At 48.7% G+C, this 22,136-nt stretch overlaps 1 protein-coding gene across 1 annotated transcript in view; it reads left to right on the top strand.

The window, feature by feature from the left end:
* Nucleotides 1-22,136, top strand: part of LOC146590965 (scavenger receptor cysteine-rich domain-containing protein DMBT1-like) — a 23,994-nt gene continuing 1,858 nt past the window's right edge. The window contains 19 exon segments of the mRNA XM_085313691.1: nt 1-115; nt 2,923-3,261; nt 3,407-3,736; nt 4,392-4,721; nt 5,291-5,614; nt 6,173-6,502; nt 6,844-7,173; nt 8,329-8,667; nt 10,819-11,148; nt 11,729-12,058; nt 12,503-12,826; nt 13,373-13,702; nt 13,889-14,218; nt 14,639-14,838; nt 19,396-19,527; nt 19,695-19,699; nt 19,835-20,184; nt 20,872-21,201; nt 21,544-21,873. Of these exon segments, the coding sequence (XP_085169817.1) occupies nt 1-115; nt 2,923-3,261; nt 3,407-3,736; nt 4,392-4,721; nt 5,291-5,614; nt 6,173-6,502; nt 6,844-7,173; nt 8,329-8,667; nt 10,819-11,148; nt 11,729-12,058; nt 12,503-12,826; nt 13,373-13,702; nt 13,889-14,218; nt 14,639-14,838; nt 19,396-19,527; nt 19,695-19,699; nt 19,835-20,184; nt 20,872-21,201; nt 21,544-21,873 (5,428 nt within the window).

The following is a 22,136-nucleotide window of genomic DNA, read 5'->3' on the forward strand; positions in this document are numbered from 1 at the left end:
ATGGGGATGCCAGGCTGTCTTCGTCCCTCACCCAGGTACCCCTGGGGCAGAAATAAGCCTACCTGCACTAGGGCCAAGAGTGCAGGGGTCCTTCTCCTGACGGCATGCCTTTGGGGTGAGTGGTGTTTGCCTTTACTTCTGATTACAGGGAGCCTGCTTGCAGCATGTACTTCTCCAGTGCATTCGGATAGCACTTCACAGAGCACAGCACAAACTGGCCCAGGGTCCTATGTTACATTCACAGGCCTGGGATACGGAGGAAAGGCTTGTGATTGTGTTGGAGGCAGGAAGAATGTTTTTGTGTGGAGTCAGGAATTAGGTGAACTCTATAGGTTGCATTCTTAAAGCTGTGCGATACACACCTATTTCTGCACACAAGATTTTACCACATTATTAAAGAGTTGAGACTTTTGAGCATCACAAGAGCAGAAGGAAGCATACCCAACACCCTGAAACTGTCTCACAGCTAGCCACAGCCTCCTGCCCTTCATGTTCATCTTGGACTATGTGTGGCAAATTCTTGCTGCTGCAGCACGTAAGGAGCCTGGCTGAATTCARTGCCATTGTGTATTGGGTGAGACAGGCAGCTCCACATCAGATGGAGGGTTGAGCAAGTGGGGACAGCACATCCTACTTGTCAGGACAAGTCTGGGTGCATTCGGTCAGGCTGTGGCTAGTGCTGTGCAGCCCAAGAAGGAATCAAACACTTGTCGGGCTAATGAGATAGGCGAAATGTCGATGAGAGCTATGATCCTTGTGCTGAGACAGAATGATAAGAAAGTTACAGGTCCCTTACCAGTATGCTGACTCTGCAGCTGTGCAGTCTTAGACTGTCTTAGACATGGATGCAATGAAGGAGAAGTGTTCTGCTGCAAGAGTAGTATCATGCAGAGTGCAATGGCAACTTTGCTTTGCAAATGGCTGAGAGGGCTCAGAGTTTTGTCCAGGCTATGACAATTCAGAGCAGAGATTGGTTATTTGATTTGGGCACCTTCTCAGTGCTGCTTCATGTTTATAAACAGTGAGAGCAAAGTCCTTGTCTTCCGATTGCATTTGGAGCAAGTGAAATTAAGAACTTACTTTTCCCTGCTGGTATGGAAATCCTTTTAATTTCCAGACTATTTTTTTGCTAAGGCTAGTTTGTGCCCCCTCCTCTAGAATCAACACTTTTCTTTAAATTTCTTAGGCTTTCTTCTTCTACAATCTATTAATGAAGAGTAAAAACACCTCATTTTTCTGAAAATCCTGCTTCTGGGACTTTCAGTATAATGATCATATTTCAATAGCTACAACTTCCGGCTGCTTGGAGTCATCTTGTCTGGGACTTGCTCACCCAAGCACAGGCATTTGGTGCTTATGAGACTGTTGAGGGTTGTCAAGAAATTTCATTTCATGCTCTCCTACCAAGGCAGTACTTGCAAGAAACTTGCCAAGAAATTTATCAGCTCTGCTAAATCTCAGCTCTGTGGTTAACTTGTAATTGCTGATCAAATGGAAACCTCAGTACTTCTAGTAAAAATGAGGAAGAAGAGGAAAAGACCCACAAGAAAGGAGGAAACAGAAGAGAAGGTCATGTTCAGGGCTTTGTTTTTAGCCTAGAGAGAGGAGAGCTTGCAAATTGCAAACCAAGTACCTACAATGTATCTGGTTCAGCCTCATCTTAGAAATGAATTTCCAGGGGTCACTTTGCAAAGACTCTTTCCTAGTAATAACCTGGCCCCCACAGAAAAGGGCTGAGCTACACAAGCCTGAATGCAGAGAGAGAGTTTTTCACCTTTAGCCATGCTRCTGTTCCCCAGATCCTGTCTGTAGCTCAGACCAACTCAGGAATTTGATTTTTAAACCATTTCTTCCTTTTCCAAGCTTCTATGACTTCCCAAGTGCTATGTCTGAGCCCATGCTTTCCGAGTTTGTAAAGTCTTTACAACTTATTAGCCTAGGGTATCAAGCAGATCCTCACTAATGGTCCTAACTCAGGTGTGCAATACATATCCAGTSGAGAGTGACAGGCAGGTCCCATTTTAGGTGGACAGTACAGCCCACTATTCTGCACTGTTGTAAAAGGAGACAAAGAGGGAGAGGTGTTTCATTGTCTAAACTGATGTAGCTTTGGAGTACCTGGCTTTAGGAGATGGGCAGATGTCTGGTTCTGAGGTAGCTTGTGACTCAGCATTATGACAGCCAGGAGGAACAGCAAAACACTGTTTGATGTCAGCACAGATCTTTGATCTGAGCACTTTGGAAATCATTATCCATGGTCAGATGGTTATTTACACAGTGCAGTCATATTCCTTCCTGAACATTTTTTTAAAGCTAATCTAGTTAAGCTCTCTATTTTACTAACTTCCAGTTTACTTATGGCTCCTTTCTGCACACTCTCCRTTTTGTTAGTACTCCTGCAAAGTATGCATATAGGACTAAAGGCAATATTATACCATGGATCTTGAAAACTGTGAAAAATTTCCCMTAGTCCTAGCATATTCTCCCTATAAGTTCTTTGTGCAGCTGTACCACATAGCAATATTGTGTTGAGATGTCTCTTGATGGTGAACCTACATCTTTTCTATTGACTATACAAAAAGCATATAAGCTTATATACCTGCTTATCTATAAGCACCTACTATGTGAGCAAGAAAAKAAGTCCTTGGGTGGGATGTGGGACTGTGACTGAGGTTAACATGATTAAATTTAGACATTCAGATGCAGAAATGGGACTCACTTGCCTAAAAACAGACACCTAGGGCCATATGAGATGCTTTATGGTATCCAAGGCACCCACAGGATGTTCAGCTACTTCACAGCATCTCTGAAATCCTTTCAAACAGCAATGGGGGCCAGGAGACATCTCAGATGTGTGGGCAGCTGAATCCTTTCTCAGGATTTCATCTCCTAACCTTCATCAGTTTCACATTTCTCTTTCAGGCCTTGTAAGCTCCGCTTCTCCACACACAGTTCAGGTTCGCTTGGTGAATGGCCCTAGCCGCTGTGCTGGGCTAGTCGAGGTGCTCCACAATGAGACATGGGGGACAGTGTGTGATGACAGCTGGAGTTTCTCTGAGGGCCAGGTGGTGTGCAGGCAGCTGGGCTGTGGGACAGTGCTGTCCATCTTACGAGGGGCTCGATATGGACAAGGTACGGGTCAAATCTGGCTGGATGAAGTGAACTGCACAGGGACAGAAGCTGACCTCTCTGAATGCCAGGCCAAGCCATGGGGAGAGCACAAYTGTCACCACGTGGAAGATGCCAGTGTTGAGTGCTCAGGTAATGCTGATAGCTCTGCAGCATGTGCAGTGCTGTAGATAGCAGGCTAAGCAGTATCTCTGCGCCTGTTTCCCTTCCTCTTATGTGCCACTGCTTGTGGCTTTGCATAGCATTCTTCTCATTTTTTCCATTGGGATGTTTGTAGACTCAAGTATTGCAGAGCTGGGTCCACTCCAACTGCTGAATGGTCCCAATCGCTGTGCTGGGAGAGTGGAGGTGCTGCATGACCACATGTGGGGCACCATTTGTGATGACGGCTGGGACCTCGCAGATGCAGCGGTGGTGTGCAGGCAGCTGGGCTGTGGGACTGCACTTTCTGCCACAAGTGGGGCTCATTTTGGGAGAGGTGATGATACCATCTGGCTGGATGAGGTAAATTGCACTGGCACAGAGGCCACCATCTTTGAATGCAAGGCCAGTGCTTGGGGAGACAACAACTGCTTCCATGGAGAGGATGCTGGAGTGGTATGTTCAGGTAATTCTCAGTCAGACCTTTCATTGCAAAGGGTTAAAATGCCAACACCTCACAACATAGGAAGGCTTTTAGGGTCTTGTAAGGGAACTAGGGACAGATAGGTCAGCGCTGAAAGCTGCATACCTGCTGGGGTGTGTCTCTTTGGAAAGCTTTTTGTCTGCAGCATCCCTTTGCAGTGCTGAAGAGCATCTGCAGCATGCAGATTATGTAGGGATGAAGATTGCTGTAAAAAGCCTTCTTCCACCTCTRCTGCCTGGATTCTAGGGTTAAACTGTAGCACAGCTGTGCTGTCTGGGCATCCCCTTCTCCCAGATTCAATGGCCATTTGCATCCCAGGAATCCTTCATGAATTATAAGGCACCTAATCCAAGCCCTGTGATCCATTTGCCTCTGGGACAATTAACCAGTAACTTGTAAAGTTTTCTGCAAGTRTAACTTACTCTCCCAATTTCCTGCCTTTCCAGCCAGGCTAGGTTTCCCCTCCTGTCTCATCAGAGTGTTCTTCTCAGGGGTGTTGGAGTTTCAGAGGTTCTGAAGAAGATTTTGATGCAGGGTCATTGTGCATGTGTAGATCCACCAAGCTTGAGCAGAATGTTCAATGTATCTCCACAGCCATGGGTCTCCCAAGGTGTTTATTCTCGTATGTTTTTTGCAGCCTCAGAGGTGTCTGTGGCAACTGAGGTTCGTCTCATGAACGGTTCAAGCCACTGCAATGGGAGGGTCGAGGTCTTTCACAATGACACCTGGGTAGGTGTATGTGATGACGGCTGGGATTTTGCTGAAGCTCGAGTTGTGTGCAGGCAACTGGGCTGTGGGACAGCGCTGGCAGCTCCAGGCAGGTCCCATTTTGGAGAAGGACCTGAGCAAATGTCGCCAGATACTGTGAACTGCATGGGCATAGAAACTGCTCTCACTGCATGCCAGAGGAAACCTTGGGGAAATGACACTTGTCATCGTGGAAGAGGGGCTGGTGTGGTGTGTTCAGGTAACCATTGGGGAATGATGGGGGTAAAAGAGATGCTTGTTTCATGACCTTGATTTTCTGTCTCTGCAGCAATTTTCTGCAGTTCAGGTAATATGCTCTCTTTGCGGCTCCCTTACTGTCAAAGGTATCTGTGGTGGTCAGAGCAATTTTGGGGTCTTCTTCTGAGGGGTCAGAGCTGATGCCARGGTTGTAATATGATGTTTAGAAGCTTTGCCTTGCACAAGTCTCAGCTTTGTGCCTGTGCCAGCAGGCACCATGAGGCTGTTGACTTCAAACAGCATGTTAGACAAATCTTTTCCACAGTAACTAAAGACCCTGATATACTTTGTCAAGAGGCAGCTCCTAAGGACAATGTGCTTTGAACCTGAGTGGTCAGCCCCATTCCTTACTGCTATGCGTAGACATGCTCTGTGGACCACCTACCCCCTATGTCTTCTTAGCTGTATGTAGCTGTTTCATCTCTCCTACATTTTGTTTCATGTCAAAGATACCAGAGCAGTTTTGCCATGCTGCAGAGACCATGTAGGTGTAACTTCATGCAAAGATTTCTGTGAGTATTGCTCTTTCAGCTAACCCTGGTGACAATCGGATTCGACTGGTGAATTATGGACATCGCTGTGCCGGAAGAGTTGAAGTATTTCATAACAACCAGTGGGGAACCGTGTGTGATGATGGCTGGGATTTACTGGATGCTGGTGTTGTGTGCAGGCAGCTGGACTGTGGGATGGCACTTTCAGCCCCAGGAGGGGCCCAGTTTGGGCGAGGGACTAACACCATTTGGCTGGATGAAACAAACTGCACAGGATTTGAGACCACTCTGTATGAGTGCAAGGCAAAACCGTGGGGAACAAATAATTGCTACCATGGGGAAGATGCTGGTGTGGTGTGCTCAGGTAATCCCCATTCCTTCTGCACCACTTCATGTGTGTCTTGTCTTGTATGAAACTGAGCTCAGACTTAGCATCAGTCAGTGTGGTTTCCCTGGACTCTCTCTTTATCTGTTGAATTGGAACAGATTCCTTCTGATGGCAGATTCTCCCATCTTAAGTTGTATAGATAAGGTGGTGGGGTGAATTCCTGAAGAAATTCCTCTCTCTTTCCATGAACTCTACAGGCTGGCCACCAATGGATCAACCTGTTAGGTGAAGTTTAGTAAAAAGAATATGCCCTGAGAGCCTTTCTTGCAGAGAGTGGGGCTGGGATCTCGCAGAGGACAAGACCAATGTAGGACCAGTAGAGACCACGATCCTCTGGGCAGTGCTATGATGTACTGTATTCTTAGGAGGAGTTTCAGGCTGTATTGAGAAGCCATTCTGTTCTCACCTCTTCTCAGTGCTGAACCTTTTGGTGGATTTAAGAGAGGACAGGAACCATTAATTCTGACAGTTAGGATAAGTATCAAAAGAAATCTGTAGCCATTTGAAGGGATTAGTAACTCCCTACCTTTGTAGATTCTATCATTCCAGAGACTGCTCATCTCCGGCTGACAAATGGCTCGAATCGCTGTGCTGGCAGAGTCGAGGTGTTTCACAATGAGGAGTGGGGAACTATATGTGACCACGGATGGGATAAACAGGATGCTGAGGTCGTGTGTCGACAGTTGGGTTGTGGGACAGTGCTTTCCACCTCGAGTGCAGCTCACTTCGGTGCAGGACCTCTTCGTACTTGGCTGGACAATATGAGCTGCACTGGGAAAGAAACAGCCCTTAATAAATGCAGGGCAAGGCCATGGGGAGAGAGTAGCTGCAGTCATGGAAAATATGCTACTGTGGTGTGTTCAGGTGAGTTTCAGTCCCTGACAATGCAGCTTTTATTAGGAGTGTGTCAGGACACACTAAGCACTCTGCTGCAGCTGGTTCCAGCTCCTCTGTTCCAGCTGATTACTTGGAGGGGAGCTGCTTTACCCCACTTGCTGGAGGCCATAATACCCCATAGCCATTTGAGAAGCCTCTTCATAGTGCTTTGAGATTTTGTGGATTCAGAGGCAATGCAATCCTGATGCTCTGTGCAGCATTGCAAGCTCTGGCTGCAAAGAGGAAGTGTGTAATAAATTAAGGTCCTTTATCCTATTACGCAGAGACTGGATGTGCAGGGATTACTCTGAGTGTTTGTCCATTTGCAGGCTCGGCTGTTTCTGGCTTTTCTCCAGTCCGACTTGTAGACGGCCCAGGTCGCTGCGCTGGGAGAGTCGAAGTGTTTCATCACAAGCAGTGGGGAACTGTGTGTGATGACAACTGGGATTTCCTGGATGCTGGAGTGGTGTGCAGGCAGCTCGACTGTGGGATGGTGATACTGGCTCCTTGGAGGGCTCACTTCGGTCAGGGGCAGGGCCCCATCTGGCTGGATGAGGTGAACTGCACAGGGGCAGAAGCTGCCCTCTCAGAATGCAAGGCCAAGGACTGGGGAGTCCATGGCTGTGAGCACGCAGAAGATGCCAGTGTGGTGTGCTCAGGTAACTGTCATCGATCACAGCATTAGGAGCATTGCAGCAAGAGAGTGGTGTTACTGCTATGGTAGCAATCCTCTTAGGCTCAGACATGACTCTGCCTTTCCACACGGTTATAAGTGCTTGTAGTGCAGGAACAGTTTTCAGCCAGCCTGTGGACCCTTTCCTTTGAAAACAATCCTTCATGTTCCATCTTGGTGGAAGAGGGCAGCAGGCAGCATATATACTTGTACATTAAAGKACAAGAAAAATAAATGGCTTAAACATTTGCATTGCTGCATTAACAGTATGCTCCCTGGCATGCTTTTGGCCAGTGCTATTTATCATAATTCTTGGCAGTTACCATGGATCACGAACCATTCCCACCAGATAGGTGCAGTATGACCACCCACTTCTTCACAGTAGGAAAGACTGTAATATGCATGGGTGTTCTTCCATTAGGGTTGGTCTCATGGCCAGAAATGAATCTCAGACACATTTTATTTATCTATACAAATATATCCTGTGATGCTTAAAGATGTGTACATCTCTGAGAACCCATCCCCCATACCTAATCTCATCTCCAGCATGCTCTGTGGATCCCATAGCTCTGACTTTTTGCCAGAGGAATCCAGCAGCCCATTGCAGTGGCTTCTAAGCTGGGGCCACTGGGCTGCAATCAGTTTAATATCAGCATGGAGTTCAGCTCACTGTCTAAGAAATTCARTATTGAATCCAGTTGCCTCAGCATGGGAAGGTGGCATCTTAGAGATGCCACATGAGAGTAAGAGATCTTCTGTAGGTCTTATAGAAAATCTATGCCCTTTAGGAGAAGATGCTGGAGGGCAGGTAGGGTACTCTAGGAGTCCCAAATGGCACAAAGATGAGTATGTTTAGGCATCTGAATCTTGTCATATGTGTTTGCTTTAGAAGGCATTAAATCACTCTATAAGGTCCACAGACTATAGGCCTACAAAGCCCATTCTAATCAAGCCCTGGGCACTAAACACCATTTTTAAACCAGTTTGTATCCCACCTCAATAGTCTGCCTTGTCTATTGCAATGAGAGCATCCCTGACCAGCAGGTTGTACAGACTCTTGAGTAAACCTGTTGCTGGTGGTCAAAGGTTTCAAAGAGCACAAGACAACCTCCTTACACGTTTATGCTTTGTTATGTTCCAGGATCAGGCATTTCTGACCTAGCAAGTCTCCGCTTGGTGAATGGCTCAAATGAATGCTCTGGGAGAGTTGAAGTGTTTCATGACCAGCGCTGGGGAGCTGTGTGTGGCGATGGCTGGGACCTGGCTGAAGCCCGTGTGGTGTGCAGACAGCTGGGCTGTGGGCCAGCACACTCAGTCACTCGCTCTTCCCAGGTTGGAAAAGAACCTTCCCTGATCTGGGTGGATGCTGTCGAGTGCACAGGACTGGAACATGCCCTCTTTGAATGCAAGGTCAAACTCTGGGGTGCCCAGAGCTGCAAGTCTAATGGATATGCAAGTGTTGTGTGCTCTACGGCTGCAGGTCAGTGTCAACGAGTCGAGTATCAGCTCTCCCCTTAGGCAGGCCTTACAGTCTTTCTCTGTAAAATCACCCATTCACTTCTGCCTTGTCCTGTCTTTCTAGATAGTCAGAAAGAACCTTTGCATGTTTCTGTGGTCCCCCAGGGAACATAAAATATTTTCCTTTTAGAAGGAAGTATGATAGCCCTGTGCTAAGGGAGGCACTATTTTCCAGGCCTTGGCTTACCACAGGCAAAGTGCTTGGGCCAGAAATCCCRAGCCTGGAGTATGTCGTCTTTCTCTAAGGGATCATCGTGCTCAAAGAGCTCCGATACTCCAGGGTCTGACTGGGTCTTGCCAGCTACTCTGATCCTGCCCATGCGACTCTTTGATCACTGCTCCTCATCCATGTTTTTATACAGTCTCTAGTCCTTGGGGAGTTCCTTTTCTTTGTCAGATTATTCCTTGCTCAGGCATGCATGCCTTTTTGATGCCTTGTTAYCTATTTGTCCCTATGAGGACATTAACATCATAGGAACTCCATATCTAGGTGAATGCTAATGCCTCTTTCCTCCACTCCCAAGCAGCATGCATATTCCTGAGGAAAAACAAGGCATCAAAAGTAAATTTTGCAGAGACGTGGTGTGGGTGTTGTGTACAGGAAAAGGGATACTCAAGCAGATGGCTCTTTGGTGAGGTAGTATTGATACCTACGTGACAAGTGACTTTCAGGGTCCTGTGCTGCAGTAAGCAGAGAAGGGTCCCAGTCCTTCAGGGTTGGCCCTAAGGCTGTGCAACTCTGCTCACCTTTGAATGCTCTTGCTGTGTGGCATGAACTTCCCCTGCAGTTTGTTTGCATGCAGCAGATATTCTTACATAGTTCTACCAGKACACAGGGCTAACTCTGGGCTATACTAGACCACATTATTTTGGTTTGCAATATCCAGCTTTGGCTATGGCAAGTGGTAAAGCAATGTGTTCATGAATGCTGGGATTTAAAATGTGCCAGAGTGCAYAGGTTGCTGGGTTAGGGATAGCACTCTGCTTGAAGGGTCCTGTGCTTCTTTTTACCTGGGACAATAGAAGACCCTAAAATGTTAATGTAGAAATAGCACTGAAAGTATTAAGTCTACCTTTTGCATTGCTAGTGCATCACCCATGGTGTCTGTGTGTYCTTATTTTGGCTCAGAACTTCAAACAAAAAACCCCATACCCCTTATGTATTTATCCATGCTCTTGCTCACAYCTGAAATGAGTAAGCTGGCTTTCTCACTGGGAGAATCAGGAATGRGAAGGGGGAATTAGCTTGAATGCAATCTTGTGAAAAATTGCAGCCTACATATAAACACACCATAAAGGTTGTGGAGATTTAGCTGGAGACATTAGTGAAACTAATGAGAGACTGAGAATAAGGCATAAACTGGGTGTTTCACTAGAGATACCTCACCTGTCTAATGGGATGGATGTTAATATCTCAGCACATRTTTAGGAGGTCTTTGCTCTAAGGAAAAGGTGAGCACCTCCTACCAAACTGCCAGGGCTGTGTTGTACCTCTTAGCTCATACTCTTGTATGGTGACAGTGCATATGGTTTTTCAGTGTCATCATCTCCAAAACCTTAGTGCCTGTGTACCTGAAGTCTGGTTACTTCAGAATTAATCTTTTAGCATAAAGGAGGAATTCAAGCTCAGCTGGGTGGCAAAGACTTGGCCAGGTTCACTGTCTACAAGGCATGGTCCTACCACAGTCATTCTAAAAGCTGTTAATGCATGCATGCTCCTGGCATAGCACTGGTGCAAAACCATAAGCCTGAATGTGCTCCAGCAGGAAGCCTGTGTGGTTTCTAAACTCCCCTTCCACAGTGGCCAAGATAAWCCTATATTAAATAATATAAATAATCCTGTATTAATGTACAACATGCTGCATCCATATTTGAACAGTCATAGGGCACTAGGATAACACTGCTTGACAGTTAGAGCTTCCATGTGGAAAGGTTGTGCTTATCTTTCCATTCTCCCAAACTCATTAGCACGTTAGCTAGGCTGTCATGAATACTATGTGCTGATGGAGACCCTGCAGGACCCCTGAGAGAATGATACTGTGCCTCAAGGCATTGCTAGCAACCATGTAGGCAGCGATTTCTAGCAGGACTTATCCCACAATTCTGTTTTCAGACTCAGAGCTGGGGAGCTCAGAAGTCCTGCGGCTGGTGAATGGTCCACACAGGTGTTCCGGGAGGGTGGAGGTGTTTCACAGCCAGCAGTGGGGGACTGTGTGTGATGACAGCTGGGACCTGAATGATGCCAAGGTGGTGTGCAAGCAGCTGGACTGTGGGATGGCTGTATCAGCCCCAGGTTCATCTCTGTTTGGGCAAGGATCTGGACCCATCTGGCTGGATGGAGTGAGTTGTATTGGGACAGAAGCTACCCTCTCTGAATGTCCAGCAAAGCCTTTAGGCCAACACAGATGCAACCATGTGGAAGATGCCAGCGTTATATGCTCAGGTAATCTTCATCACCTGCTTTCTCTGCAGAAAGGTAAAACTTTGATCTTCTGCAAGATGCAGAATGGGAGCAATAATTCCTGTGTCTAGAACTGCATAAAGCCCTGAGCTCCAAGTGGTCAGAGGCTGGGAGAYTGTACGAAGGAGGTATGCTTGAACTATTCCCTTACTCTTCCCGTGGCATCCACTGCTGGCTATCGTCAAAGGTCAAAGGCAGGACACTGTACAGACAGAATACAGACTTTCTTACCTTACTTTGACCTTGTTCCAAGCAGTGAGTACTTCAGATAGAGATACATATGTTTTCTCCTGTTCTTACCCCTGAACTMGTGTGCAACCATATGCCATGTTTCCTCAGGCTGCAACTGGTTGAAGGGATCTTTCATTGCTCTTCTATGCTTCAGGCAGCCCTGTGCTTCCTGCAGTGMTGCTGCAAACTCTGAAAGGAGACAGGAACACACAAGCTCTCTGTGTCAACATCATCCAAACCTATTGCAGACATGTTCTGCATTCTACAGCCCCATAGGCACTAAAGTGTGCAAGAATATTCCTAACAATTGTTATTTCTGTGTATTTTTCAGGATCAGGAATTTCCAATACTCCTAAGCTTCGGCTTGTGAATGGTTTGAATGAATGTGCTGGGAGAGTCGAGGTGTTTTATAACCATGAGTGGGGAACRGTCTGTGATGATAGCTGGGACATGAATGATGCCATGGTGGTGTGTCGGCAGTTAGGTTGTGGGGTGGCAGTTTCAGCCCCAGGTTTGGCTCGTTTTGGATGGGGATCCAATCGTATCTGGCTGGATGATGTGAGCTGCACAGGAACAGAAACTGACTTATTTGAATGCAAAGAAAAGTCTTGGGGCATCCACAATTGCCACCATGGAGAAGACGCAGGTGTGGTGTGCTCAGGTGAGACTAGGACCACACAACCAGAGCTGAATGTACTGCTTGGGGCAAGGACTAAGGCCTCTCTAGAGAAGATACTGTGCATGGAGCTGGCTTAGAAGTGCCCTTCTTCTAACTTTCTCCAGTTTGCCTCCCATCTTCCTGAACCTCATTGTAGTGTGCAGCATCCCTCAAACAAATTTCCTGCCTGGCAAAGCCTGTGGTCTATTCCCTYAAAGAAAGAACAGTGTCTGGCCATGACAATCCTTTGTCTTTAATGCTGGGCCTGACCTATTCTGTCCACTCCTCCCCACCCCCAACAGAGGTGGCTGCATGTATCATACTTTGGTTGAATAAGATGGGGTGGTACTGAGCCCTCAGAGGAAGGTGTTCTACCCCACAGAGGCACCAGCAATCATGCATGCAGGAATTTCTCTGCAGTGTCATTTATGCTCTTTGCAAATGCAGGAAATGTGAGTTCAGCTGATCTGCGGCTAGTGAACGGCCCGAATCGCTGTGCGGGGAGAGTGGAGGTGCTTCACAATGAGCAATGGGGAACCTTGTGTGATGATGGCTGGGACTTAAATGATGCCATGGTGGTGTGCCGACAGCTGGGCTGCGGGAGGGCTGACACAGCCCCTGGTAGATCTCACTTTGGGCCAGGCTCAGGACCCATCTGGCTGGATGACGTGAACTGTGCTGGGACTGAAGATGCCCTCTCCCAGTGCAGGGCCCGCCCGTGGGGACAAAATAACTGCAACCATGGAGAAGACGCTGGTGTGGTATGCTCAGGTAACCCACAGTCCTGCAATATGGTCTGTCCTGAGGCCTTAGCTGAAGGACTGGCGCTACRTCTGATTGTTTTGAGTCGATTCAAGGACTAGTCTCTTCCGAGCTCTCTCTGACATCAGGGTCCCAACCAAGTATAAAGAGTACCCAGGACCTGTGTGCCATGACTCACACTTGACAGTTGCTCTCCAGAATTGTTCACTAGAGGGGCTGGGTTGGTAGAGGATTTGCTCTGGATTGCTACCAGTACAGCAACTATCTCCAAGCCAATAACACTGGCCAACAGCTCCATGATGGAAAGGTGTTTTCGCATTGTAAAGGATAGATCACATTAATCCCAGCTGAGCATCACTGGCTCCAGCCTAGAGATGGTTGCATGGGCTTTCCTGCTACTGCATACTGCCTGGGGCACAGAGAACATGCTGTGCAYAACAGTGGGGGGTCTTTCCTTGCCTGGATGAAGAGACCACTGGAGTAGCTGTGTGGGAAGCAGACAGGCCCAGGTAAACAAGAATTTCTTTAAGAGTTTATCCCAAATTGTGTTTTCAGAGATGGACACTTCACGATTCTCCAATGTACGGCTCATGAATGGCCCAAACCGCTGTGCTGGGAGAGTGGAGGTGCTTCACAATGGGCAGTGGGGAACTGTTTGTGATGATGGCTGGAGCCTAAACGATGCCATGGTGGTGTGCCGGCAACTGGACTGCGGGAGGGCTGAGTCTGCCCTCCTTGGGGCTCGCTTTGGGCGAGGCTCAGGACCCATCTGGCTGGATGACGTAAACTGTGCTGGGACTGAAGATGCCCTCTCCCAGTGCAGGGCCCGCCCGTGGGGACAAAATAACTGCAACCATGGAGAAGATGCTGGTGTGGTATGCTCAGGTAACTCACATCCATGTGATCTAGGGTGTCCTGGGAAATAGGCTACAGAGCCAGTGCCAGATGTGATTGTCTTGCCCCTAGGCAAGAATTAGTCCATGTGATGGCCCTAGGAATGTTTGTTTTGGGAGGGTTGAGAGAGAAGTGCAGGAATTTTACTGAGAGTTTATCCCCTGTTTGTGTTTTCAGATCCACACTCTTCAAGCACAGCTAACCTGCGGCTGGTGAACGGCCCAAATCACTGCTCTGGGAGAGTGGAGGTGTTTCATAAGCAGCAGTGGGGGACCATATGTGATGACGGCTGGGATCTGAATGATGCCATGGTGGTGTGCCAGCAACTGGGTTGTGGCACTGCGATCTCAGCTCCCGGCCAGGCTTACTTCGGCCAAGGACAAGACCCTATCTGGCTGGATAGAGTCGCTTGTATAGGGACGGAAACTGCCCTCTCTGAATGCTGGACAAAGCCATGGGGACAGCATAGCTGCAGCCATGTGGAAGATGCCAGCGTGGTGTGCTCAGGTGAGTTGTAGCTGTCCGGTGGTCAGACAGAGGTTCGAAGGCATGGGAGTGGCCCAGGAAAGACTGAAGCAGAATAGTGCAGGAAGGGAATGGTTCAGTGACACTAAAAAGGGGACTTTCCCTTTTGATGCAGTCCTTGTTCAGATGCCCATAGTAGTGGAAAGAGAAAATGTCACAGAAATGTCTCTCCCCATTAAATAGGGTCTGCAAATCTTATGATACAGCAAGACCCCAAGAGCCACTGAAGGATCCTGCACTCATTAGATGTGATGGTGCCTTTATGTCAGAGACAGATGAAAACCTAGGACATGCAAGTGTTGCGGCAGGTGTTGCTCAAACCAATCCTGGGAGATGCTGTACCCCCATAGCATTGCTGGTGTGTGGTCTCCCTACTACATTTTGTGGAGCTTTCAGATTCAGGTACTACAAATATGACAACTGTCTGACTGGTGAATGGCCCACATTACTGTGCTGGGAAAGTTGAGATATTTCACAACCAGCAGTGGGAAACTGTATTTGATGATGGCTGGGATTTAAATGATGCTACAGAGTTGTGCCGGATGCTGGGCTGTGAGAGAGAGCTATCAGCCCCAACAGAGACTCACAGAATCACAGAATGGGTAAGGTTAGAAGGGACTTCTGGAGATTATCTAGTCCAACCCACCTGCTCAAGCAGGGTCACCTAGAGCATGTTAGACAGGATTGCATCCAGGCAGGTTCTGAATATCTCCAGAGAAGGAGACTCCACAACCTCTCTGGGCAACCTCTTCCAGTGCTCTGTCACTCTCAGAGTAAAGAAGTTCTTCCTCACATTCAGGCGGAACTTCCTGTGGTTTAGTTCGTGCCCATTGCCTCTTGTTCGGTCACGTGGCACTACTGAAAAGAGTTCACTTTTATTCCTTTGACACCCCCACCCAGGGTATTTGTAGACATTGATAAGATCCCCCCCCCTCAGTCTTCTCTTCTCCAGGCTGAAGAAGCCCAGCTCTCACAGCCGTTCCTCATAGGGCAGATGCTCCAGCCCTCTGATCATCTTTTAAGCCCTCTACTGGACTCTCTCCAGTAGCTCCACATCTTTCTTCTACCAGGGGGCCCAGAGCTGGACGCAGCACTTGAGATGACACCTCACCAGGGCTGAGTAGAGGGGCAGGATGACCTCCCTTGACCTGCTGRCAACACTCTTCCTAAGRCACYCCAGGAGACCAGTGGCCTTCGTGGCCACAAGGCCACAAGGGCTCATAGCCARTTTGTTGTCCACCAGCACTCCCAGGTCCTTCTCTGCAGAGCTACTCTCCAGAAGGTCAGCCACAAGCCTGTACTGGTGCATGGGGTTATTCCTGCCTAGGTGCAGGACTCTGCACTTGCCCTTGTTGAACCTCAKGAGGTTCCTCTCCGCCCAACTCTCCAGCCTGTCCAGGTCTCTCTGAATGGCAGCACAGCCCTCGGATGCATCAGCCACTCCTCCCAGCTTGGTATCATCAGCAAACTTGCTGAGAAGGCACTCTGTCCCTTCATCCAGGTCACTGATGAAGAAGTTGAACAGGATGGGACCCAGTACTGAGCCCTGGGGAACTCCTCTAGCCACAGGCCTCCAACTTGACTCCACACCACTCATGATGACCCTCTGAGCTCTGCCTTTCAGCCAGTTCTCAATCCACCTCACAGTCCACTCAYCTAGCCCGCACTTCCTGATCTTATCTAGGAGGATGTTATGGGAGACAGTGTCAAAAACCTTGCTGAAGTCAAGGTACACAATGTCCACTGCTCTGCCCTCATCTACCCAGCCAGTCATTCCATCAGAGAAGGCTATCAGATTGGTTAAGCARGATTTCCCCTTGGTGAATCCATGCTGACTAGTCCTCATCACTTTCTTTGCTTCCATATGCCTGGAGATGACATCTAGAATGAGCTGTTCCATCCCCTTTCTAGGGATGGAGGTGAGGCTGACTGGCCTATAGTTGCCTGGGTCCTCCTTCTTGCCCTTTTGGAAGGCTGGAGTGATGCTGGCTTTCTACCAGTCCTCAGGCACCTCTCCAGTTCTCCAGGACCTTTCAAAGATGATGGAGARTGGCCTAGCAACAACATCCGCCAGCTCCCTCAGTACTTGTGGCTGCATCCCATCTGGGCCCATGGGTTTGTGGATGTCAAGCTTGCCCAGAAGATCCCTAATCCTCTTCTCCTCAACCAAAGGAAAGTCTTCCTTTCTCCAGACTTTCTCCCTTGTCTCCAGGCTCTGGGATTCTCGAGGGCTGCCCTTAGCAGTAAAGACAGAAGCAAAGCAGTAATTCTGCCTTCTCTGTAACCTTTATCACCAGGGCCCCCACCCCAATCAGTAGCAAGCCCACATTTTCCCCAGTCCTCCTCTTGCTGTTGATGTATTTGAGGAAGCCCTTCTTATTGTCCTTCACTTCCCTTGCCAGACTTAATTCCAAATGGGCCTTAGCCTTCCTCGTTCCATCTCTGCATATTCTGACAACATTCCTATAATTCTCCCAAGTAGTCTGTCCCCTCTTCCACATTCTATGTACTTTCCTCTTCTGTTGGAGTTTTGTCAGGAGCTCCTTGCTCATTCATGCAGGTCTCTTGCCCCCTTTGCTGGACTTCTTACTCATAGGGATGTACCACTCTTGAGCTTGGAGGAAGTGATGCTTGAATACTAGCCATCTCTCTGGGACCCCACTTCCTTCTAGGGCCTGAACCCATGAGATTCTTTCAAGTAGGTCTCTGAAGAGCCCAAAGTCCACTCTTCTGAAGTCCAGGGTTGCAGTCCTGCTTGTTGCCTTACTTCTTTCCTACAGGATCCTGAACTCCACCATCTCGTGGTCGCTGCAGCCAAGGCTGCCCCCAACCTTCACATCTCCAATCAGTCCTTCTTTGGGGGTTAGGATAAGGTCCAGTAGTATACCCTTCCTTGTAAGCTCTTCCACCACCTGTGTCAGGAAGTTATCATCAACGCATTGCAGGAGCCTCCTGGACTGTTTGTGCCTTGCTGTGTTGTCCCTCCAGCAGATGTCAGGGTGTTTGAAGACCCTCATGAGAACCAGGGCCTGTGATCGTGAGGCTACTTCCAGCTTTCTATAGAAGGCCTCATTGACTTCCTCTTCCTAGTTAGGTGGCCTGTAGTAGACACCCACAACAGTGTCCCCTATGTTAGCCTGTCTTTTGGTCTTCACCCATAAGTTCTTGACTGCCTCCTCCTTCACYCCTAGRCAGAGCTTGATGCATTCCGGTTGCTCTCTCACATGAAGAACAACTCCACCACCTCGCCTTCCTGACCTGTCTTTCCTAAAAAGCACATAGCCATCCATGAAAACATTCCGGTCATGTGAGCTATCCCGCCACATCTCTGTGACTGCATTGAGATCATGGCCCTGTGACCACACACAGATCTCCAGTTCCTCCTGTTTATTCCCCATGCTGCATGCATTGGTGTACAGGCATTTCAGAGAGGTAGTCATGCTTGCAGGTTTCCCAGGAAGGGTGTAGGGGGGTCCCCCATAGCCATGTCTCATATGCACATCCCTGGCTGCATGCACTTGATGGAAGGCCTCTCAACTTGAGCTGCATTTTGTTGACTACCTTGTCTTTATAACTCTTCCCTTCCCATCCTACCTAGTTTAAAGCTCTCTTTAGCAGGCTGGCCAACCTGTTGGCAAAGACACACGTGCCCTGCTTAGTGAGGTGGATCCCATCTCTCCCTACCAGCTGCTGATCTTCAAACAATGTSCTATGATCACAGAAACCAAAACCCTGTTGTCAACACCAGTGGTGCAGCCAGTTGTTAATTTGGATAATTCGTCTACTCCTCCCATCCCTCTCCCTCATCGGCAGGCCTGAGGAGAAGACCACCTGGGCTCCCAAACCCTTGACCACCAGGCCCAGAGCCCTGAAGTCCTGTTTGATTGTTTCTGGTTTGCTCTCCATATCATAAGCACCCACATGAAAGAGCAGGAGAGGGTAGCAGTCTGATGTGTAGGCAAGCCTTGGCAGCTTTTCAGTGACACCTTGTATCCACACCCCCGGCAGGCAGCAAACCTCTCTAGACAAGAGGTCAGGTTGGCAGATAGCTGCTTCCATCCCCTGCAGCATGGAGTCACCCAAAACAACCACTTGTCACCTCTTCTGAATGGTCACGCAAGGCACAGGGTCTGCTGGCCCAGTTGCTTCCCTTGAAATCAGGTACAGGTCCTCCTCATCCTGGAAAGCACTAAATCATTTGTTCAACTGTAAGTCCAAGCCTATAGGATGACTGGGGGCCTTTTTTCTTCTTCTATGAGAAGCAGCTAGTTTCCAGCCTTCTTCTACAGTGCTGTGCTGTACTGTTTCACTCTGCACAGAGCCTTCCAGCAACTCCCCTGCCGCAGGGATTGGGGCTCCTGAAGCAGTACAGTCTTCAAGAATGCCCTATCTATCTCCTGCTCATGTTCTTGGATGCTTCGCAGTCTGCTGACTTCATCCTGCAACTCCTTGACTTGACGACATAAATTGTCAACAGTAGCACAGCTCTTGCAGGAGGGCGGACCAGCGGTCCAAGCCTTCTGGAGAGGCTCCAAGCACTCTCTGCAGCCTGAGACCTGTAGGGCAGCATCTGCTGTAAGAGGGTCTGTCTGAGTTGAAGCTTCTGACACAGCTGATGGAGCAATTCCCACAGCTACAGGCAAATGTGCTTTACAGCAAGTTATAACCACATTTGTGAAAGAGGGCACTTCTAAGACTGGAAAAAAAGGAAAGATGCCCTCCTGCACCATACTAACAAACTCCTACCTCTACTCACTGCACTCCAGGCCTGACTCTTATATAGACTTCTGCCTAGTACTGACTCACAGGATAYTTGACCCAACCTAATCAAGGGCCACATGGATCAAAAGCCCCAACTCCCTCTAATCAGGGACAACCTAGACAGCTCATTAGGAGCAGCTACACCTAGCTAGAGCTGGGTGATAAGTGCTAGAGCTTCTCCCAGGAGAAGTTAAGGCCTCCTGCAGCTGCCCTTGCCTAGCTCCCCTTACCTGTAGGCAGAGTCACCCTCTAGTCCTCTGGTTCCACAGGGGTCAGCAGACCACATTGCCCAACAAGGGCCCTAAAAGTTCTACACAGAGCCAAGACAGTGCTGCACAAACTGCTGCGTCTGTTTGCTGCCTCTGTTAGCTGCGCTGTGCAGACTCCTTTTGGATAAGGGTCTGACTCCATCTAGCTGGACAGTTAGTTGCACTGGGAGGGAAAATGCCCTGTCCAAGTGCAGGGCCAAACCCTGGGGCCTCAGAACCTGCAGTCATGAAGAAGATGTTGGTTTTGCATGCTCAGGGTCAGTTCAGGAAAGAAAAGGACTTTCTTCCCCTGCCTTTAGGAGAGTAAGTCAGGAGCATAAAAACAGATGCCTCGTGGTTCTTAAAAAGCTTTCAGTGTCCTGCCTGTCTTATGGCAGGATACAAGTGCTGTGTCACATCTACTCATTTTGTGGRTGTGTCCTCGTCAGGATATGTCTGCCCTAAAAGTTCACATTCTGGTTACTGCTCACCATGTCCTTGCCCTTACCCTGTTACCAGAAAGTTCTCTTGGGTGCATAGTTCTCTTGTCCTAAACATTGGATCATGTACCTCTGTTTGCAGACTCAAGTGCTGCAGTGCAGGCACAGGTCCGCCTGGTAAATGGCCCAAATCACTGTGCTGGGAGAGTGGAGGTGCTTCACAATGGGCAGTGGGGAACTGTTTGTGATGATGGCTGGAGCCTAAACGATGCCATGGTGGTGTGCCGGCAACTGGRCTGCGGGAGGGCTGAGTCTGCCCTCCTTGGGGCTCGCTTTGGGCGAGGCTCAGGACCCATCTGGCTGGATGAYGTGAACTGTGCTGGGACTGAAGATGCCCTCTCCCAGTGCAGGGCCCGCCCATGGGGACTAAACAACTGCAACCATGGAGAAGATGCTGGTGTAGTATGCTCAGGTAACTCACAGTCCAGTAACACGGGATGTCCCAAGGGCCAGACTGAGGGCCTGTGCCTCATCCAATTGCCTCGGAGGAAATGCTAGTATGGGATGGCCCTGAGGGAATGTTTATTTTGGGGGACCAAGAGAGGACTGCAGGTTCCTTTTGTTTAAACTGATCCCAGTCCCTGTCCAGACCAAGAGACAACTCATCCTGCTTGCAGAACCTAGATGTAAGGCATGAAATGAGCTCAGTGCAAAGCTGAGGAAACCAAGCACTTAGAGGCATCAGGAAATATTTTGTTCTAAACCAGTGCCTACTGCAACATGCTACAGAAATGTCATATGGCACTAAATGAATCAAACTCAGGGTCTGGCTGTCCATCTAGCCATGGCTTCATTGCTACCTGTAGCAGACTCATTCACTTTCCTGACCCCATGCTACAAAACAGATCTTCACTGACAATCTTGGGACTTTTGCTCAGCCAACATATTTGCGTGGAAGAGTCACTAACATTTTGAGGTATGAATCTGGAACTAAATCCCATCTCTATAGCTAAGCAAGATGAATTCCTTCGTTAGGGTCACACGATTGCATCCCATGCCAGGGGAACTTTAGGAAACCTACATTTGCACTATGGTTTCTGTTCTTGCACTGTTGCCAGATAGCTCCACTGGATGCCCTGTTCTCTTCTCCCATTCTAAACAAAGGATCATATATTTTTCTTTTCAGACTTAAATGTCATGGTGGAAGCACAGGTCCGCCTAGTGAAAGGCCCGAACCACTGTGCTGGGAGAGTGGAGGTGCTTCACAACCAGCAGTGGGGGACTGTGTGTGATGACAACTGGGATCTGAATGATGCCAAGGTGGTGTGCCGGCAGCTGGGCTGTGGGACAGCTGTGTCAGCCCCCAGTAAAGCTCACTTTGGACAAGGGTCTGACTCCATCTGGCTAGATGATGTGGACTGCAGAGGTACCGAAGCCACTCTCTCCCAGTGCCACCTGAAAGACTGGGGACTCCACAACTGCAACCATGAGGAAGATGCTGGAGTCGTGTGCTCGGGTAATGTTAGAAATGCTGCTGGAAGAATATTAGGAAACTTGACCTTTTTTTTTCCCTCTACTGAGAATATATCAACACTAAGTGCCACAGCGTGGTGTTGGGTGCCTGCACAAGCATTTTGATGGGAGCACACATGAAGTGCAGATGTGTGCTAAATGTGTGTGAGATGAGGAAGATTTTCTTGGAAGGAGGCATCCACATGGGGAGAGGTGCAGCAGGAATAAGTAGAATTTTGCATAGATGTTCTGGTGGAGCGTGTGTGCCCGCATGTTATTTGTGTCCTGCAAATCTTAGGCTCAGAAAGGCCAAGGACTTCTCACACCCTGATTTTTTCTATTACAGGCACCTACCCCTTGCAGCTGAGGGTAAAGGATGGCCCAGGCCCCTGCGCAGGGCGTGTGGAAGTGCTGTACAATGCTACATGGTATGGTGTGTGTGATAATAGTTGGAGCTTGCTGGAAGCAGAGGTGGTCTGCAAGCAGCTGGGCTGTGGGCCAGCACTGTCTGCACCCATTGGAGCTCAGTTTGGCCAAGAGAACAGCCATTACTTGCTAGAAGGGCTGAGCTGTGGAGGCACAGAGTCTTTCCTCTTGGAGTGCCAGCAGAGCAAGATGGGTCCAGGGCTGTGCAGGCATGGCTCTGCAGCTGGTGTGGTGTGTACTGAGCCAAAAGGTGAGTGCCAGGAACCTCCATTATGTTCCTACACACTTTGGGGAGCAGCAGCACAACTCCATCTGCACCAGGGGTGGGACAGGCAGGTAAAAGGGCCCCAGAGTGAGAATACAGTGGAAAGACAGAGCCCTATCATGCCCCATTTCTTGCCCTGGCATGGATGTTTTGCTGAAAAAGTGGAGATAATGGAGGATGTGCTCCCTTGGGGAATGAAGGGAGGAGAGGGATTCCTGGGGCAAAGCGAGTTTTATCAGGTCATGGTT

Source organism: Rhea americana, unplaced genomic scaffold, assembly GCF_003343005.1.
Source record: "Rhea americana isolate MKP2758 unplaced genomic scaffold, rheAme1 scaffold_393, whole genome shotgun sequence".
NCBI lineage: Eukaryota > Metazoa > Chordata > Aves > Rheiformes > Rheidae > Rhea > Rhea americana.